Consider the following 19,701-nt stretch of genomic DNA (forward strand, 5'->3'; position numbering starts at 1 on the left):
GAATTCTACGCGTATTTAAATAATGGCCCCATATGGATCAAAATTAAGTAAAATGAGGAAGAGGAATGCGCGATAAGAATAAACAAGTGAGACGAAATATAGAAGCTTTTAATTGGAATAAACTCGACCACCCACGAGTAGAATTCGGGGGATGCCAACCCCCGATTGATTTTACCGCGACGGCAGGTAATGCTTCCGAAAATCTACTCCGGGTAAATGCATTCGCTTCTGGCGTTTACACGTCGCAGGGTGTGGAGACAGAAAACGCTTGGAAGTAAGAATAGTGTTCAATTTTATTCCCACAATCAGGAACGTAGATAACATCGATACAAGTACGCATAACGTTACAATTACAACGAACGAAAATGGATACCGTCGTAAGCGCAAGTACTTGAAATACTTCAACACAGACCTCTCGAAACTCAACTCGCCCTTTATCATCGAACGTCCCGTCCGATCCAGGGACGAAGCTAACGTAACTCGCGCTATTACAACATGCTCGCATAATGCTTACGTAAAAATACAAATCGTACACAGAATGCTAATGCTCATTTGACATAATTAATTCAGGAAATAGCATACTGCCTGTAAAAAACACAACGAACCGTGTAGGAGCAACAATTCGCTACGACGATGTAACACCCCACCGGTTCGATTATCCCAATTAATGGCTGATCGGTGGTGGTATCAATCGTGGCACGCTAATCTTTGGTTCTCCATGGAATAAAACGGAAGAGACACGCGCCCCCCACCCCACACTCCCCCTTAAATGTATCTATAAATCTCGGATATTAATGTGTCGTTAAATGTCATTATTATAATGTACGATTGAGTTTCTTTACACGTACCGGCTCGTTACAACTATATAAGTTACTATTTACAAATTATGACGCTATCTAGTCTCACAACATGCGATCACTTTGAGAATTAATATCTATGCGGTGTATAGTAACGTTGTCTCTTCTTAACTAAAAGATGTCGGGTCAAAAAAAAAATATATATATATATATATATTTTGAGATGTTTGATGAAGTAAAGGGAGCTCTGTGGATGCACCAGCGCTGTCCGACACATGGCTGAGTCGTACTACTTGCTCTCCGCGATGTGAACGTGTCTTTGGCGATTCGAGCGAAGGAAATGAGATCAATTGATTTTTTGCTCCGGCCACAGTTGGCGGACAGCGCTGCGCACTATAATGTAACGTAAGTTACATTGAATAAATTAAATATTGTAACGTGATTTGCTTAAAATAACGAAATAGTACGTCGTTGCTATAAAAGAGTCCAAAACTGTCTCTGACTTTATTGCGTGTCTTTTGAGCCTTTCGAAATTGCAATTCGAAATGTCATAGAAGATTGCAGCAAAAATGAGGGGATTTCCAGGAAAAGTCCGCGAAATTTCCGCAAAATTTCCATGGAAAAGATCCGCGCGATTTCCATACGAAATAAGAATCATTTTTCTTGCAACGATCAATTTAATCATCCGATCTCCTCGCGTGATAGATATCGCCGGTAATTAAAAACGAAAAGGTAACGTGTCCTCCAATACGTCGTTGTTCACGAGCATTCTAACACTTACAGGCTAATTCCTCTATAATTATCAATTAACGCCCGCCGTTGGAAACGAATTTCACCCCGTGGTCGAATTTAAGCAGCGTACGCCAGCACCAATTATTACGATCAGCACCAATAATTAACAAACCAATCGAAACCACGCGTCACGATGCATGGAGCAGGGCTCGGAGAATTCTCGGGTCTTTTGATCCTTTGCGTTACTCGAAGCTAATCGGCCAGTTAATTAATTACCTAAGTATCTAGCTTTGTGCGCACTCTGAAAGATCGACATTACATAGGAACCGATTCTGCGCCGCGGGCCGGGGCCCGCGACCCCAAGTACCTCCATTATCAATAGTTTTATGCGTGCATTTCGCGTGTGCAGGTGTATTTTACAGTACCACGCCCGCCTTAATACGATTTCAGCCGACATCCAACTGAACCATCCACTGGTACCTACTTCACAGCTAGGTGTCTTCAGCTACGCTAGCTTTAAAAGCGAATCTCCTTTGTACTAGCTCTAATTTCTCTCCATTCATTGCCCCAGCATCTTCCAACGAAGATTGCTCGGTTAACCGTACAGGCATTCGGGGGGAACGAAGAAAAATGGAAACAAGTTGCAATCTCTGAAGTAGTGAGAAATTGCACATCGCTCTTGGACGAAGGGAAATCAAGTAACCATCTTGTTTCAGTTGGAGTCAGTGGTCGCGAATTCAATTTTGTTGGGAGTGCCGCCACGATAATCATTGCGATTCTGCTCCACGTTTACAAATTCGTTGCACGCTAATTAACAGTATCGTGTCTCGAAAAATCAGGGCTCCACTGTCTTACACTTGACGACAATTATTTATGTAATTCTATGTTACGTCTACACTTTGTAATCTGATTGAACGACGTGTGAAATTATACCAAGCTTGCGAGTGATGGAGAGCGTAAGCTTTTTATGATATATACAATTCCATAGCACGTGCGAAAATTGAAACGATAGCTGAAATTATTTAGGAGTAAAAGATACTGAGCTCCGCGAAAGAATTCTGTATGAAATTATCATGCTTGATGGTTAAAAGGAAACCATAAGTGCTCTTTATGTCGATTAGCAATAACTGAATTAGAAAAGAAGACGGTAATTGTAAAGTAAATTATGAATCGAATTTCATATCGACAATGTGAAATTGAATATTTTCAGATGAAAATTCATTGTTTTCCTATTTGTGCAGTTACTTTATACAATTACTTTTCGATTTCACAACTGCTCACGGCTCGCGAGATCTTATGTAGCTCGTGCCGAACGAGCTAGCAGGTTGACCGTCATCGAGTAATTAATTGATATGTCCTCGATAAGGAACTAAAATTAAGGTAGCTGCAACAGTTCCAAGACGGCTCGCCGCTGGTATACAATTCTAAAAGGAAACGATTCGTAGAAACAGAAAGTTAACTCACGAGATCTTGCGAACTTTAAAACACCAAATATTCGTCCAACACGTGACCAACAATTTTACAACAAACCCTACGAAAGCGTAAAATTAACGAGACAATAACGCAACGACCCCGTCGATCGATGTTTATTTAAATAATTCCTTAAATTAACCTAACGTCGTATTAATTTAATCCAAAGTAGCTTGTACTAGGAATCACTTGAACAGGTACTCGCTCCACGCGTACCGATCAGAACGACTCGAAGAAAATAAGAGCTAATTCTTCGAGAAAGTCGCGGTTGACTAGACCCCGCGGAAATCTCGCACGCTCGATGGCATATTTTACAAACAACGACTGTACATTCACATATGCGTCAAATACACACCGACGTAATATAAAAATTCGCCTCACAAAAGTGGCCACTCGCACCGAAGCGACCAATTGGCTGTGACAGTGGTTGGCAACCGTGAACGATGACTTGGTTTCCCTCATTACTGATATCTCCACTTAAAGTACGAATGAGAGTGTACGGGCCGGTGCCCGAATGTGTGAACGATAACGCGGGGGTATTCTAATACTGAGAATTTCAACAGCGGTCAGCGAAAGAAATCGATCGTGGTTGCCAGACACTGGTTCTACGACATTCGGAGTCCGATGGGATAAGAAACTCGATATCGCTATATTAGACCATATTCAGTTACGTGCAAACGGTGTCCTTACAATTTCTACGTTTATCAATTCCACCCTCGAGGAGTAACCCCGGGGCTTCGGAAGCCATTTTGGAGAACAGCAGTCGCGCTTCGAGGCCCGGGACTACCCCGCGGAAATTATTACTCTAGTCATTGTACGTTGGCGGTAATATTTACGGGAGCTACTGGTAACCATTAACGAGTAAGATTGTGGATATAGTCGCACCTTGATAGTCTTAATTCACAGGTAATCCGTTCGATATTACGTTCAGTTAAGTCCGCGTGTATACCTTGTCCGTTCGATAAAGTGGTTTCGAAAAATTCATCAATGGGGAGGAAAGTAGAGCTGGAATTCGGGTCCGCATGAATAGTTCACCGGGACACTGGTAAATATTCACGCGGGCGTACGCCCGCATGAATATTTATCGTAACGCTGGAAGAAGGTAGGCGTTTACATCGTTAATGTTCCAGGAACATTTGAAACTGAATTGTATACGCTGTGGTACAGTTTTCGTTACCTCCGCCTGTGCACTGTACAGAGAAAGTCAATATAGAAAAAGAATTACGATCGTATCGCTTCCGTTTCAAACGGATTTCTGGGAACACCACTTGACCAACCACAATTTCGTGTCACGTTTAAAACGAAACGTAGTCGTTGCTTTGCGCTCGCTTTATTCCTAAAAGGTCGAACATTCGAAAAATGAAATAAAAACAAATTGATTTTTAGACCGGAACCTCCTCTTAAGCATCAAATTTCAATGAAAGTTTTGCAACACTGTGTGCACGTGAAGAGAATCTACTCATCCCACCTCTAAATTAATTAACCTGTAAACGATCTTAAATTGGAATGTCTCTTTTAAACGAAATTCCACGTGATTACAGTACCAATTTACGAAGACGGGAGTAATTTTGAATAAACTGCATCGATACCTATCCCTTACCAGCATCTCTACAAAAAACCACGTCCCCTGAAATCCCCACGGTTCCGTTCTACAGAAATAACATTCTACCACCAATCACTAAGGGACACCCCCTGGTAGTTTCAACTCAAACTACCTGCGTAATCAATCTCGACGACCAACGATTAAAGGAACCCAGCACCAGCGATGAGCGCTTTGTACGATAAATTTTGCAAGCTCGTCAGAACGAAACCATCAAACGCGTCGGACCTGCCAAGTACAGTTAATTGCACGTAATTGACCGTGATCGAAGGATCGATCGAAAGGGCTTCACGAGGGCGATCGCTGTCGAAGCGGCAGCGGCTCGTAGAAGCCCGTAAAAACGCGCGATAACCTCGCCTAAAATGGCGGGTGGGTTACCAAACGATGTGTAAAAGTCCACGATTATTCGTCGAAAAGTAGAAACCTAAACGGTCCCATCGTTTCGTCAGATTAATGGTCGGCAGTCTTTCCCTTCGATTCGCGGACTACCTGGACGTCGAGCTCGCGACTATCCGCTACGTATCCGCCCCGACGGCTCCCCGTCCGGGATACCGTAAAGAAATTACTCAGAGAAGGAGGAACGTTAACGAAAGACGACAGATCGGGCTGCCCTACCTCCTCGGCAGACCTTACACCCTTTGGAGCCCCGGACGATCGCTCTCGAGGGAGGCGCAACGCTCCAGCGGGTAGCCCGGTCTCCTGCGAACAAATTGGCCGTCGCGCGGGGCCCAGTTCAAGTGTTCTTGAGGCTCGAGGCGCGCGCCAGGTCGTGTTCCCGCCACGAGCTGGTCGTGCAGACGCCCTCGCCTCGCCACCACTCGTTCACGTCCTTGTAGGATTTCGGCGGCCGGTCGTCGTGCAGCATCGCGCACACGCGGCACCAGAAGAACGTGTTGATGAACTCGCCGGTGCCCTTCCACCGGAAGTACGAGTTGTACAGCTCGTCGTCGCGGTCGAGACGGTGGAGGTACGCGGCGAGCTCTTTCGGCGACTCGAACTCGTCCACGTGGATGTACGAGCGGTACGGCGCGCTACGGGCGTAGTCCGTCGGGTGCGCGCCCATCACGATCGGCAGAACGTTGTGCCTGGATCAGAGAGAGAAACAAAAGAGAGTTGCCTCGCCGTTGTGGGTGTCAGAGCCTGTTCGACGAGCGCGCGCCTTCGTGCTATGTGAAATTGGGTATTGCGGGGAATGGGGGGATAAGTTCGACCAGCACCGGATGAGTTTTACAATGCGTACACCAAAGTGAAAAATGTTAGGGGATGATTAGGGGATCCCATGCAATGCAGTCTGTGCCATTCTTCTACGGTCCCATAAAAAATTTGAGGTACGTCATTTAGTCGCGTCGATGAATATGTTGCCGGAGAAACGAGGAGAAGACACTTGGATGAGAGGGACGATTTCGCGAAACGTCCCTCATTGATCGACGCGGCTATGTAGGGTACAGGTAAGAAGGGAATGTCGGTCGTATTGGAATGAAAATCAGGCGTCGCACTTCAGTGCCTCGCAATAGTAACCCTTATCCCAAAAATCTCGGCGAAGACAACACTCGAACGAAGTAGGGCAAGAGGGAGCCTTGAGGGCCACTAGACGCGGCAAAGTGCACCGAGTAGGAGTGGCAATAGCTGCGTGTGGAGCACACTTTAGCAATTACACTAACAACCCGAGGAAATCTTTTACATCGTTACTACTGTCCCCTAATTAAGCAGCATTGGATAAAACTAATGACTTGGGCGGGAAGCGCGGGGATTTAAGAATAAGGTCTGCCCATACCCAAGACCATTGACGAAGAACTTCTCCGTGATGTAGTCCTTGCAGTTCGAGTTCTCGAAAGCAAGGTAGAACTTGTAGTCCTCGTCGAGCATATCGAAACACGCCTGAGATTGCGAGCGCGGGCATCGCAGGCTACCGCACGTACCGTAAATGTCCACCTGGATGTGCTTCGACAGCTCTTTAGCGTACTGCATGCGCTGATTTCGCGGATGACAATTGGAAACGAACCAAGCCACCTGAAATCAACGCATGGAAAGGCCGGCTGCGTTATTCGTAAGAACTGGGAAGTGCATTTAAGAAGCGGTGTAAAAATTTAAATGCAATTTCTGGAGCTTCGGAATACAAAGCTCGATGCGTACTTCGTTTAATATTAGAATAAGCACTTAATATTAGAATTATTACCTTCTTAGTCTTGTTAGCCGCGTAATTGAACGCCTGGGGTATTTGAGTGATGCTAGAATCGTAATACTGCCACCTTTCGTAGGGCGCGACTATGTCGCTATCACGGCGGTAAGTCGCCGTCCAATTGATCACGGCGTTCTTCACGCTTTGCGTGTGATAAGGGCACTCTAAAAAATACAGCATCCACACCTGCTGAAAATCGTATCAGTCTCATTCGACGCACATTGGGCGAAATTTTGAACGGTGTCGCGGATGTGCTTTCTAATATTTCCAATTATTCACTCGAATTGTAAATTCAGTCCACGCGACAGTGATCATGTTTTAATTAATAATCGATATTTAATGAAAGTAACAGGAGGTAGAGTCACGGGGATGTTAAATTAATCACTGCAGATTTGTATGACGTACCTGCTTGAAGGACCTCCTTCCCACGTGGGTGATGTAGTCCTTAAAAAGTATCAAGTCAGCTTCGTCAGGGTTCTCCCTAGTAATCGCGCAAGTGTTCACCGGGCAACGATGCTGAAGAAATATATCTGGACCGACTTTTGCCTCGGGCATACCATGCGGAACCATTATCTTCTTAAACTGGTGCTCAGTGCTTGTTTTATTGTAACCATGGGGCACATACATCAACTGTAAAAAGAAGTGACGTAATGTAGTAGTGTTAACAGAATTCCGTCGATCTTATTTCAATCTCCTAATCGATCTCACTTGATTCGTAACACGATCGTCATAACCGTCCTCCTCGGGCCACAACCTCGCCAATCTTCGACCAGTGCGATTGGACCTCGCAGCAGGAAAAGGTCTTCTGACGCCCCCCTTCATGTACCAAGGCCTTTTTAACGGATCCAGGGAGTTCACCGTGTGGTGGGACAAAATCGTCGTACCCGTGAGATTGGACACCTTTAAATTGAAGAAATACAGCACCTTATGCTTCGAATTCACGTGGACTTTATTCGTTTCGTTCCACGATCATTCCAGCAGCTAATAGTGGAGCTACTCTTGGTGAAGTAGGACTATTGAAGAGGTATAGTACCTAGAAGGGATGTAGCGGGGTCGTAAAAGAGACAGGATTCTCAAGTTTAGTTATAAACTTCGAGGTTTTGAAAGAAGAGGTCTGGAAACCTTACAGTAGCTGTTTAGAAGGGATAGAATGGGCGAGGTTGTGATAGCTGCGGAAGTCTCGAAGTTCACTTCTTCGAGATTTCGGAGCAAGAAGTTTGGCATTCTTAGGGGAGGTAAGGTTTGCAGGCCTCTTCTACCCAAACCTCAAAGCTGTAAGCTCTGGGACTCTCGCAGCTTTGACGACTTCGCCATATCTCTTCTAGCTACTATACTACGATGCAAGATACAGTATTCATACGTCATGCATTTAGTAAACGAGTCCCTGAAGGGCAGAAGCCCGTATAAACGGCTTATTTTTGTATCAGTTTTTAGGAATTTTTTGCAAAGATACCAATGCGCTAATCCTTTCGTAACATTAAGGCTACTTTATTTAACATTATAACAAGTAAAAAAAAATTTATAACAGTAAAATTATAATAAATACAGAGGAATTAGAGCAGTATCTGAAATAGCTTTTCTTCAAGATGTAAAACGGCGCCGGTTGTGGCGTCTCTGGTAGTTATGTGAAACAGGTGTAAAAAATGGTGTAAAAAATTGCATATTTTAAAAATGGCGGAACTCCAAACATTTTCGCCAAAAGTTCGCGTCTTATTTGTTTAAAAACCGCAGTTAAAATTAATAATTTGGTGAAACCTTTGTGGTTCATATTCTGAGGAATATTATAAACTAAAAGTGTGTAAAACTTGAAATTGTTTGGTCAAATAGTTTTTGAGTTATCCGCGGCGCCAATTTTGAAAACGTGGTTTCCAGATAAACGCGTTTAAACGACTCACCGGGCTATATTATCAATACGGAGTTGAATTTCGGCCTATAACTTTGAGAATATATTTTTTAAACGTTTTAGAAGCGATTTATGGAACAAATTTTCTTTCTATTTTTCGTTTGATTTATACGGTCTTCTCCCCTTAAGGGGGGAGCCTGGTGTAGCGGATCGAAGAAATCGATTTTTTTTTTGTTGCATAAATCAATAGTTGAACATCATAACAATATGTTCCCAAAGCCGCAAAACGAAATTCGAAAAATTAAAGCGGATATAGCCGGTTTTGCTACGGAGCGCCAGGCTACCACAAAACTTTAAATGCGTTTTTCTCGAAACGACAGTTTCACACATTGCGGGCAATATTACTCCAAAAATATTCAACCAATCGACTTGGCCTTGTGCACGGATATTTGTGAACATTTTCTTCATAGTACTAAATAAATAACTTTTTTTTAGACATTTAAGGCAAAATTTCGTTGGAAACAGTGAACTTTTTATTCAAGAGGCCGCCATTTGTTCATTTTGCATCTTTTAAGTTTCAAATTACTTCATTCTGTGCGTACACTCATAAACTAAAAGAAAATTGTTCGATTTTTGGTTTCAGATGAAACCAAAAGACGCTACGTTGCCCGCAGTGCAATATTTGCGTCGCCAACGGACTGGGCATAACTTTGTTATTTGCCGCTCTTTTTTAATATTTTTTTTTTGTTATATACCTTAACCTGTTAATACAATATCCTGAAAGTTTCAGAAAGATCTATCAAATACTTTCTTTAAAAAAAAATCCCGAAAAATGCCTCGATTTTCATTTAGTTACACCAGGCTCCCCCCTTAATACCGCTAATTCTAACAGAAGCTTGAAGCAGCTAATCGGCGTTTGAGCTACCAGCGTACCTTGGTGTGGTCGGTAACACGGGCAGGTGGTGTCTGTCCAGGATGAGGTCGCATGCGATGCCATATCTCGTCCTGCAGTAGATTCAGGATGACCAACAGCAGGCCGGAGAAGCATAGCACGTAGAAAAAGTATCCCTTCAGAGAGAAACGCGGCAGACCCATGCCGTACGTTTCCGTCTTGTCAAAAATCTTTATCTATCCATGCGCTGTCTCTCGCCCGACCTGCAACGTCCATTCAGCTGCGCTGAAAATATAACAGTCAGATGATTAACTAAATGCTTCTACATCGATAAACTACGAGATGACTCGTGGACCTGATTGAACCCTGACCCCTGTCTTCCTGAATCAAATGCTCCAGTGAATCAAGCTGCCCAGCCCATCGATTCATTCTTCCTCCCTAAACCCAAACAACATGCCCACCGCCTAAGTTAAGGGACCACGGACTTGGGAGCAACAGTGTCTATCGTTTAAGAAGTATGAGTCACGTTAATAAGATTTTTCGTCCGCAGCTACAATTTTAAGAGAATGCGGTGTGTCACACAGCTGTTTCTTTGAATACAATGTGTAAACGATAGTTGTGCTTGGCACACTCTAACCCACGCGTTAACCCAAGTGAATAGCTTAAACAAATGCTGACACTCCGTTAGTCAATTATGCGCCGACCTGCGACGGAGACGAGAATATCGCGAGCACATTTGTGTAAAAAGCATATGTAGCCGGCTCATTAGGAAAACGAGATTTACTCAATTTTAAATTCGAAGGACACAAGGTGCAGATTATTATGTATAGCCACGTCAGTGATCAAACTTAACACCGTCAGGCGTATTTATTCTGGAGTTAAATTACAATGTTTATTTTACGATCAGAGCGGAGATGGTCAATAAAAGTCGTGGGACTTTTTTAATCTATTCAAGCACAGATAGTATCGCGCTAAAATTATAATTACTCTTTTTAGATAGCCAGTGGCTATATATACATTAATCGAACGGAAAGCCAATCACGCGCGGAAGCTCGGTTTCCTGTTGGTTATTGACGTCACGTCACCAGTAATGACCTATGAATAATATTTTCGTTACCGAGGAATATTTCGAAACACACTCATGAATGTAAATTAACGGAATATTCAGCACGCTTCAGCGTAACGCAAAATAAACCGTACTAGAGGCTATAGAGCGGGGAAAGTTAATGCGTAGGGGTGCAGTTCAGTAGGGGTGAAGGTCGCTTAAGTGTTAAGTGACACTGAAGTGTCACTTGTCACTCACGCGGACGTGAATTTTCGTCTTTCAGACCCTCCAAACCTGCGTGCAACTTTACTCAACAGTAAAAGCCAATTTGAACCAGTGGACCGTGATAAAAATAATAGAATATTATATAATTTCTCGCTTACTATTAAAAACAGTAGGAAGGACTAGCTCACCATTCTTTAAACGTAGAATTTTTATGGACCTTTTCGTTATCATTTTTAATACACCTTTGTAGTAAGAAAATGTTTCAAAATTCTACTTAGCTCTAAATGTCCATAAATATTATTACAAAAGTGCCTACGGAGCCGTTTAAATCGTCTAAAAACTATAATACAAAGTTTCAACTGTCATATCTCCTGTTATGTAATTTATGGCACACACCGCACATTCGTGGGTAAATATCTATACATACTTTTTTGAAACGTGATAATACGAATGGTGTTAGCGGTGGTATCTCACGGCCTTCGACGTTTCCGTCACGTAATTGTAAAAGGAGTTACTTTGCTATCACAATTTTTATCGTCCTTCCTACTTAGAAGCGTTAATCATCATAGCAAATAACATTACACGGGCCTGTATGCAGGAAATTGGAACACTTCGACCATAAATCTATGCCAGTACTCGTACATCATCTGTCCAATTAAGGTATTCAAATCTTTCAAAAAAAATTCTGACACTGCCACTTCACAATCGCCTGGCATAGCCTTCAAACGACTTTTCGCACTGCACCCACATGTATTATTGTCATAGGACGCGCGCATTTTAATCTATGAATTATGAAAAGAAAAACAGAATTAAGCCGGGGAGCTAAGCTAAGCTGTGCTACGCGACGCGATGCTATGTTTTAACGTAGCTTTTGGTGGAAACGAATATATATAATAAGAATGTATTGAAGCTAATTTTTTTAAAACGTAGCATAGCATAGCATAGCATAGCATAGCATAGCATAGCATAGCATAGCGCAGCACAGCACAGCACAGCACAGCACAGCACAGCACAGCACAGCACAGCACAGCATAGCACAGCACAGCATAGCATAGCATAGCTTAGTTTCCCGGTGGATTCCCGGCTTTATATTTCGTTGCACTGTTTTCGATGTTTATCTACTCTTCTGTTACGCTTTTAAATTACTTCAGAACTAAGTATTCTTTGTTATTTTAAATAAGAAACGCAGTACTGGCAGTGCACTAGCGTGCAATTACATTGCACTTATAGGGGATTATATGGAAGATGTCTAATTTGTGAGATTATAAAGAAGAATTGGGGAAACGGTAACAGCGCGCGAGGCAAATCTATTCACTCACGGGCGAGTATTGCTAATGACCATTTGCATCATGGTATATCGGTATCTTATCGCTACTAAATGCTACAAGGATAACGAATATTAATCAGACTCGGCTACTGGCTGGCTAACCACAAAATTGGATACGAATTAAAAATAAAAGCAACACAAAGGTGTTCCCGTTATAATTATTTTGAGCATCGAATTATTTTAAAAAAAAAAACAAAGATTCGCAACCTGCATGTTGCATCTGACATGAAAAATAACGCTGTTGCGGTAACTCGTGTTCCCTAGTTGACATTGAGCGACAAGGTTGAAGAAATTATGGAATAAATTGATCGGTGTGAAGTTTCATGAGCATCTGTGCATACTTTCTCATTAAACAATTTCACGTATGTGTGAGGTTAAAAAAATGTTTCCTAATAAAGAAATTTGAAAGAGTTACCTCCAATGAATGTAATAATAATCGAAAGACAAACCAACTCTTCCCTGTTTAGAAATTGATGTATCTTTCAAGTTTCGTGTACGTACGTTCGCATCGATTTCATAATTACCATAGTTTGCGCTCATCGGGAATGTAGAAAGAGTATATGTGCAAGTCAACGAAGAAGTTGGATTAATGCGAAGTCGAGTACATAAACTGAAATTCTCGTAGATCAATTTGAATACTTCTAATCGTATTAGTTCGAGGAAGCGATTTTGACCAATAGAGCAGGCTTAATTAATAAATTCTTCAATGCAATTTCTTATATGAAGAATAATTATACGCTTCTTTGCAATTTCATATTTTCGGCAAAAGCTTTGTTTTGTAATGGCAAAAGCCATTGGCCGTGGGAAATATCGGTCACGTTCCTAATGACTCCTTTCCAATTGAAAACGGATTTTTAATTAGATCTGATGGACTTCGCGTCGACACGGTGCTCGCGCGCATTGTTATCCACCCACTGTTCGATATACAGAATAAATAAAGCGGGCGGGTTTATCGGCCTCGATCTAACTAACGGTACCAACACAAGTTTCACTAATATTTTTATAAACCCGGACGATATACATCCTATCGCCAAAATATCCACTAAATTAAATTTACTTACAACAATTACTGTAACACTCGCAAAGAAATATAAGAGTAGGTAATATTTGTTAATATTGTCTAAGTAAAAAATCTAAAAAAAAAAATAAAATCGAATTCACCTCTTATTTAATATTACATCGATTACACAAACGCAGAAGTCTAAATATCACGGGATGAACAGAAAAATGACTTAGACCACTTTCGTAATCACTGGCACGGTTAACGCATGCACTTAGAACTTCACTTCTAAACTGTAATTACAGTAACTATTGTATTGGTGTCCCCGATACATTTTCGAGAATGCCTTGAATTTGCCAACGTTGTTTAAGGCTAGACCGAGTGAAATGAGAATTATCTAACGACGACGCGAAGAGTCTTTCCTCTAGAAAGCGCGCGAACATTCTGATAAGGTAGTCAGTGAACAGAGCCGGATCCGAAACGGGCGTTAAGTAGACATCAAGATAACCCAAATGCAATGACACGTTCGAATTTTTTACAGCGATTTCCGACCTCCCGGATACCGCCGACAAAGGGTGTTAATGGCGGACCGCGCAACAGGAAACTAACAGGTTTCGCCTCTTTTCACACCGCGCGCGCTGCCTTCATATTTCAGGCGAGTTTCATTTTAGCGCGCCCGCATATTTAATCTCGACTTTCCAAGCTCGAAAAGTACGCAACAATAGCGGGGCTTCGTTGATAGATAGCCAGCTCTCTGTACGCGTACAAGGTGTCCCCCGAAGTAACCGGCCGAGTGAGATAAATTTCGAAGCTTATTCCACTTAGCTCGGGAATGAAGAAAGTTTTCACGCCAGGGCGCCCAGAAGTGTTTCCTTGCCAAGGTATGGCAGACTTTGTCTTTAGAAGAGAGTTTAGTAAATGCGACGGGCGGAGAAATATGAGCAGGCACCTTGGGTGGGTGGAAATTTCGAATAAGAAAAGAGGGGTGCAAGGAATTCTTCCTCCACTATAATTATGCTGAGTAGATAATATCTACCCATTTCTGATGGAAACATTGAAGGTGGAATCTGGACAAGTAGCTTCATGAAATTCACAAAATTTGTGCACGTAATACCTATTTTAAAACTGAAGAAAGTTTACATTGAAATTAGTTGTCGATTAAATACACGCCTCCTAATTCGTATCGAGAGCTCGAAATGATTAAAAATAGTGGAACTAGATCGAGGGGAGGCGGGCGATGAGAGCCCGATACGTTATCGGTTGGCCAAGATATGCAGGCGGATTTTGGATCGAGTGAAATGTTTTTTTTACTTACGTGCCCTGCGTCCCAGACGCGCCCCACATAATTTCCGCGCAGGCGGGCGTATTTCGAGTGCAGCGCGGCTTATTTCTAGTGTACAATTGGCGTTCGAGAAGCCGCGGTCTATTTCTAGTCTACCCTAGAACGGGAGAGAAAGAGAGAGAGAGAGAGTGGCCCGACCATGCCAAACTGCATGGTGGAAATAGATTAGTGTTGACCACACGCCCGCGGCTTCCTCTTCCCCCGTGGACATTTATTAATCCCCATCGGAGCTTCATTAATCGCCATGGCGGCGCAGTGTTAGTTTCCACCGGAACACTCATCGATCTACGCGGAAGCTCATTGTTTCCGGCGACTCCGCGCTCACGGCAGTGTTTGAAAGAAAGCTTTAATAAACTGTGAACTGCGTGGAAAATAAAATAGCGCCATTAGAAAGGATTATATATCTGAAAATTGATGCCCCCTAAATCGAAGATCAGCTTTAAGTTTAAAATAATTTCTGTTTCGACCGCCACTGTAACTTCCCTCTTGCTTCGTTTGAAATGGAACACCTTTGCTTCCCATCTCTGAATTTATATTATTTCCTGAGGAAGAAAATACACCCTCCATTACTGTGCTGCTATAACGCGCCGCGATCTTGCGAATAACTACAGAGCATTGCTCGAAGAGTGTCCCATGGGTGACGTATTACGCGCCATATGGGTAATACGTGGTTCGCGACGTTTCGTCGGGATATACAGGGTGACTCAGCGGCAAATGACGTTCGACGAGCATTTCTGCTGCACGGAGAGGGCGAACTTAATCGTGCGTTTTCAAACTACAGTAGGAGATGGGAAGTGAGTAGCATTCGACGGTCCTCGAGGCAGAGGACAATGGACAGAGGATCGAGGCAGGACATCATTGCTCTGAGAGAAATCTGGATGCCACCTGACGATTTCATTGTGCGTTTGATGCGCCGTAAGTGGAGGAATTCGTTTTAAATTGCAGGGAGAAGGTAGAACGCGAGTGCAGAAGTGTAATGGCTATGATTAAAAAGGTTATATACAGTGTTAATGGAAAAGAAATCAATTTTAATAAGTCCCAACTTCTTTCAAATGCTAAAAGACTTACAACAATGGAGTCACTCGATAATTTGTACTAGGAATAGTACGAGAGGCCTACCAGAAAGATGAAATATAAATAACAAAAAGTACTACTTAGGAAGGACTAAATAATATATATTATTTTTTAAAATACCAAAGTTTTATATGAAAATGAAATTATTAAAACCTGAAATTGCATTAGAATGGCATGCAATTTAAATAATCCTCCCATAGAGAACGCAGGGGGTGAAACGAATTTAATGGCCTTGGTCGTTCTGTTTTTAGAAATTCGATACTAAATTCGGCTATAATGCGGCACTGACGCTATCGGCTCTTATTATCGGACTATAGCCAGAGACGGTACTATAGAACGGTACCAGTATGAATCAACTTTCACGCCCACTTCTCGATTCACCCCCTCGGCACTGGCAACGGTAACCCCAATGTTACGTATCATCCGATAAGCAAAAGTACACGCAGAAAACGCTCCAGCTTTATACGCCTGCGTGTCGCGATATTTACAATGAACACAATAAAAGTATTCTGCGCACGAACAACCGTGTTTCATTGTTGTTCGTGAGTAAATACATACATCGCGCGTGTATCTTACAATTAAATGTAATTCAGCGAGTTTTATAATCGCTCAAGGAAACAGAAAGCATAATATAGTTCACACACTGCGAGCAATCATATAGGGTGTATTTACAAAATGGCACTTTTAACTATAGCTGCAGCTAGAACGATCCATTTGGAGGTAATTGATAGTCTTTTGCGGAATTTTTATCAGGGACGTGCTGATGATATATGACGACAGAAAGTGTTAACGTTTTAAAGTAATCTCACATGTGTCTTTTTTCAGTAACGCCACTCGAGGATTCTCGAGTGCCCTCGCGCTAATGTGTGCACTGTACACACGTGTCGTTGAAGGTTCGACGGCGAATAATTTCGAAAAGGAAGCAGTGAACGCAAATATTAGATTAGTCTGTTATGGTTCGACTTATCTTCATCGCGATTTGAATCTTAATCGAGCGTATTGAATCCCGCCAGCAGGTTCTCCTAAGTTGAAAGATATGCGGGGCTTGTAGATGCCGACAGATTACGCGCGGCTTTATCGAAATTGAGAATAACACGCGCGAATATTGTAGAAAATCGATCTCTTCTTTGCCCGATGATAGATAAAGAGAATTATTCCGGTGAATTTTATTATTCGTACGACGTGACACTTATCGTACCCTTCTTTGTAAGTTCTAACAGGAACTAAGTATTCCAAGTTCAAAAGATTTACTTCTAACGTCCGCAGCGCCTATAGTAGCTCCCACTTAGCTCGAGGCATGAAACAAAGTCTAAATAAATAAGTGCCGAGTTAAAGCTTCGGTCATAAGTCCTATGCAATGAAATATTGCGAATAGGCTTTACTATTATAAAGTACCCGAGTAAGCGCTTGTTACTAATCGACTAGTTTATAGATTCTCGCTGGATGCTCGAAATTATTTACAATTTCCAGTCAGCCGTAAAAGTCTACGTACCTAAGTACGTAGTGCATTCTTTATAATGTATCAGTTTTGGATGTACGTAGACTTTTACGACTAGCTGTATGTGCTCGAAGTAAATAGACACGAAGCAGCCCACCTTCCCAACGAGGGAGATAATATTAGTCGCGGGTGTTTAAAAAAAAATTCCATTCTTTATCTACAAATATCCACAATGGTAAACTTGTGAACCACTTGCTTGCCATTGCGGGCACCGTGTAAATCCACTAGCTTCCCGTAACTACCGAGCGCTAACTAAAAGACTCCCCGCATTAAACTCAGCAAACAGAGACGACACCAAGGAATCAAGCACCGCGAAGTTCCCAAACCACCCCAAAAAAGAGGCAACAGCGAACTCCCTCCAATTCCCCTGAGCGCAACCACCAGCCCTAGGTCCCAGGAATCAACAACCCCTGGATCCTGCCCGAGGAACAGCTCCCTCGGAGACTCTCCCCTGACACGGAGGCTGAGGAGACCGTTTCCCTACCGCGGCGGTGGCAGTAAACGTCGCGGGCCTTGTTAGGGAGCGGGCAGGAAGAAAGGTGGAGGAGCACGCGAGAGAATGAAGGACTCACCGTTGACGGGACGCGTTGGTGAACGGCGCCACGTGTTTACCCGCGAGATAGCAGCAGCAGGAACCGCACCGCGACGATGCACCCGGGCGATGCGTCCACCCTTGGCCGCATGTCCGAATCCTTCACGTCGGCCACCACCTATGCGCGAGATTATTCATTCCCGGTCAGGGCAGTTCACGTTGCAGACGGTTGGCCTAGTCCGTCGCTTCTGTCCTCTCGCTGTATCCTCCTCCTACCTCTGCCTCCTACTCCTGCCTCTCCCTGCTCCACCCGCCCTCCGCCTTCTGCGCACTTTCTTTCCTTTCCATGGACGCTGCGCGTTCAGCCACCCCCTTTCGCCCCCATATCGCCGTCGCTATCAACGCCGGGGCAACGAGGGGAAAATCTATAAGAGCCGCGGCTGCGCCCTCGCCGCGTCACCGCCACGGGGTGGGCTCCATCGAGGGATGTCCTGCTCCGACCTGATCCTTCGCCTTTCCGCGCCCCGGGAGGGTGAGGATTCTCCGGCGCTCGCAGGGCGGACAGAGTCACGCATCGGGCAGATACCGTGGGATGGGTGGACGTGACCGCGGGGGTGCTGTTGGTGCCGGACGCGTGGGCACGGGGTGGTCCACGCGATGGAAACGGCCGGAGAATCGGTTTCAAAGGCACTGGTCGATACGTCGGCCGCGATGATCTAGCCGAAACTGTTCGCCAGGCCACGTGCGGCTGGGTAACCACCGAGTCGGAGGCAGAAAACTGGGTGTCGCGTTGGAGAGGGTAGAAGAGAGCTGTTTTAAGTACGCATGGGTCTTGAGGTGGGAAGGGAGTGGAAGGACGAGCTTCCTTGATGGGTCGTGGGATTGGAGTTGTTTCTGTTCGTGTAAATAGTCCTCCTGGAAGGGCTTCTTGCTGGTTTGGAGAAACTGGAGGGATATTAAAATATGTATGGATGTTTTACATGGACTAGCGTAGATAAATGTAATTCTTCTGACCGCGGTACTGTTCAGACCTCGGCTCAAAGCCCCCGTCCCAATGTTTCAATTATCGCTTCAAGCCTATCCAGGCCATCATGAAGACTTAGCAGTACTATAGTAACGTGATTTGATCTAATGTAATTCGTGTATGTTACTGTGATGTTGGTACAAAGTATAAGAGACACAATGTGAAATTTAATCGAATTTCAAGTATTCCTGGGCTGAAGAAGGTTGAAGGTTGCGGTGGTTCGTTGGAATGTTCTGAATCCTCGGGATTATTGGTAACGGTGGATAATAGAGCGAGCGGACAGTGCAAGAGGCATGGTATTGGTTATTGGTATTGTACATTGTTATATGGTAATTTGTATAGGAAATAAAATATACCAAAATATTCAAAGAATTATTTATTATTAGGTAGTAAGAGTATAAGTAATAGTCTATGGCATACTGAAAACATAATAAACAGACACACACAAGTGTATACACAAGTCTTCCCTTTGGTTTTTATACCATTTACAGTTTTAGACACTGTTTGAAATTCATCAACCTCTACTTAAAACATTACACGACATATTGTTTTAGTAGAACTGTTCTTTTTATTAAAATACTTTCCCATAGTGATTCTATTATTAAAGATATCATAGGAAATCAAATATACAGCGTGATTTATAAATATATATATCCCTGTAGGTGGTCACTCAATCCACTACATAAGTAAAAATCGTTGCAAGAACTATGTTCTTGCATACCATACTTTTCAAGCAACGAAGGGCTAAGGGAAGCATTCAAAGCATTCATTGTTCGCTTCAATATATGTTACAAGAATATCCTGAACTGATTCGAAGTCAACAACCAATCACGCTGTCTGTGAAGCAAAGGATCGCGTTTATAGCTAACCTTTCAATCGGACAGCGTTAGAGTATTAGAAGAATGATTAAGTACACTTAAGCGAGGTTGCTTCTGACTCCTCTCCATCTCTACCTCTGTGCATACTGCATTCTTTCCAAATTATTATACGCACGAGCAAAAACATGCGTAAACCAAAGAATTAAATAATAGATACTAGTGTTTAACAAGATTCTAACAAGAAAATAGATGGGTAATCTTCATCCATCAGTGATTTTTAATGTTTAATAGCATGCACTGATA

At 43.1% G+C, this 19,701-nt stretch overlaps 1 protein-coding gene across 6 annotated transcripts; it reads right to left on the bottom strand.

Annotated features, from left to right (window-relative positions):
* Nucleotides 1-275: 275 nt before the first annotated feature.
* On the bottom strand, nt 276-18,294 carry Fucta (glycoprotein 3-alpha-L-fucosyltransferase A). 6 transcript variants are annotated; one of them, XM_076817461.1, is made up of 7 exons: nt 17,597-18,294; nt 9,555-9,793; nt 7,487-7,678; nt 7,184-7,408; nt 6,776-6,967; nt 6,374-6,609; nt 276-5,684 (listed from the first exon to the last, which is right to left on the bottom strand). In XM_076817461.1, exons 2-7 carry the CDS (start codon nt 9,714-9,716, stop codon nt 5,333-5,335), a joined length of 1,359 nt encoding a protein of 452 aa, XP_076673576.1. In that variant the 5' UTR covers nt 9,717-9,793; nt 17,597-18,294; the 3' UTR covers nt 276-5,332. The 6 variants fall into 6 exon arrangements, with proteins under 6 accessions (XP_076673576.1, XP_076673571.1, XP_076673577.1 ...); XM_076817456.1 differs by having other exon boundaries at nt 9,555-9,798; nt 17,597-18,293; XM_076817462.1 differs by having other exon boundaries at nt 6,776-6,964; nt 9,555-9,798; nt 17,597-18,288.
* Between the last annotated feature and the right edge of the window lie 1,407 nt (nt 18,295-19,701).

This window comes from Andrena cerasifolii, chromosome 7, assembly GCF_050908995.1.
Source record: "Andrena cerasifolii isolate SP2316 chromosome 7, iyAndCera1_principal, whole genome shotgun sequence".
Lineage (NCBI taxonomy): Eukaryota > Metazoa > Arthropoda > Insecta > Hymenoptera > Andrenidae > Andrena > Andrena cerasifolii.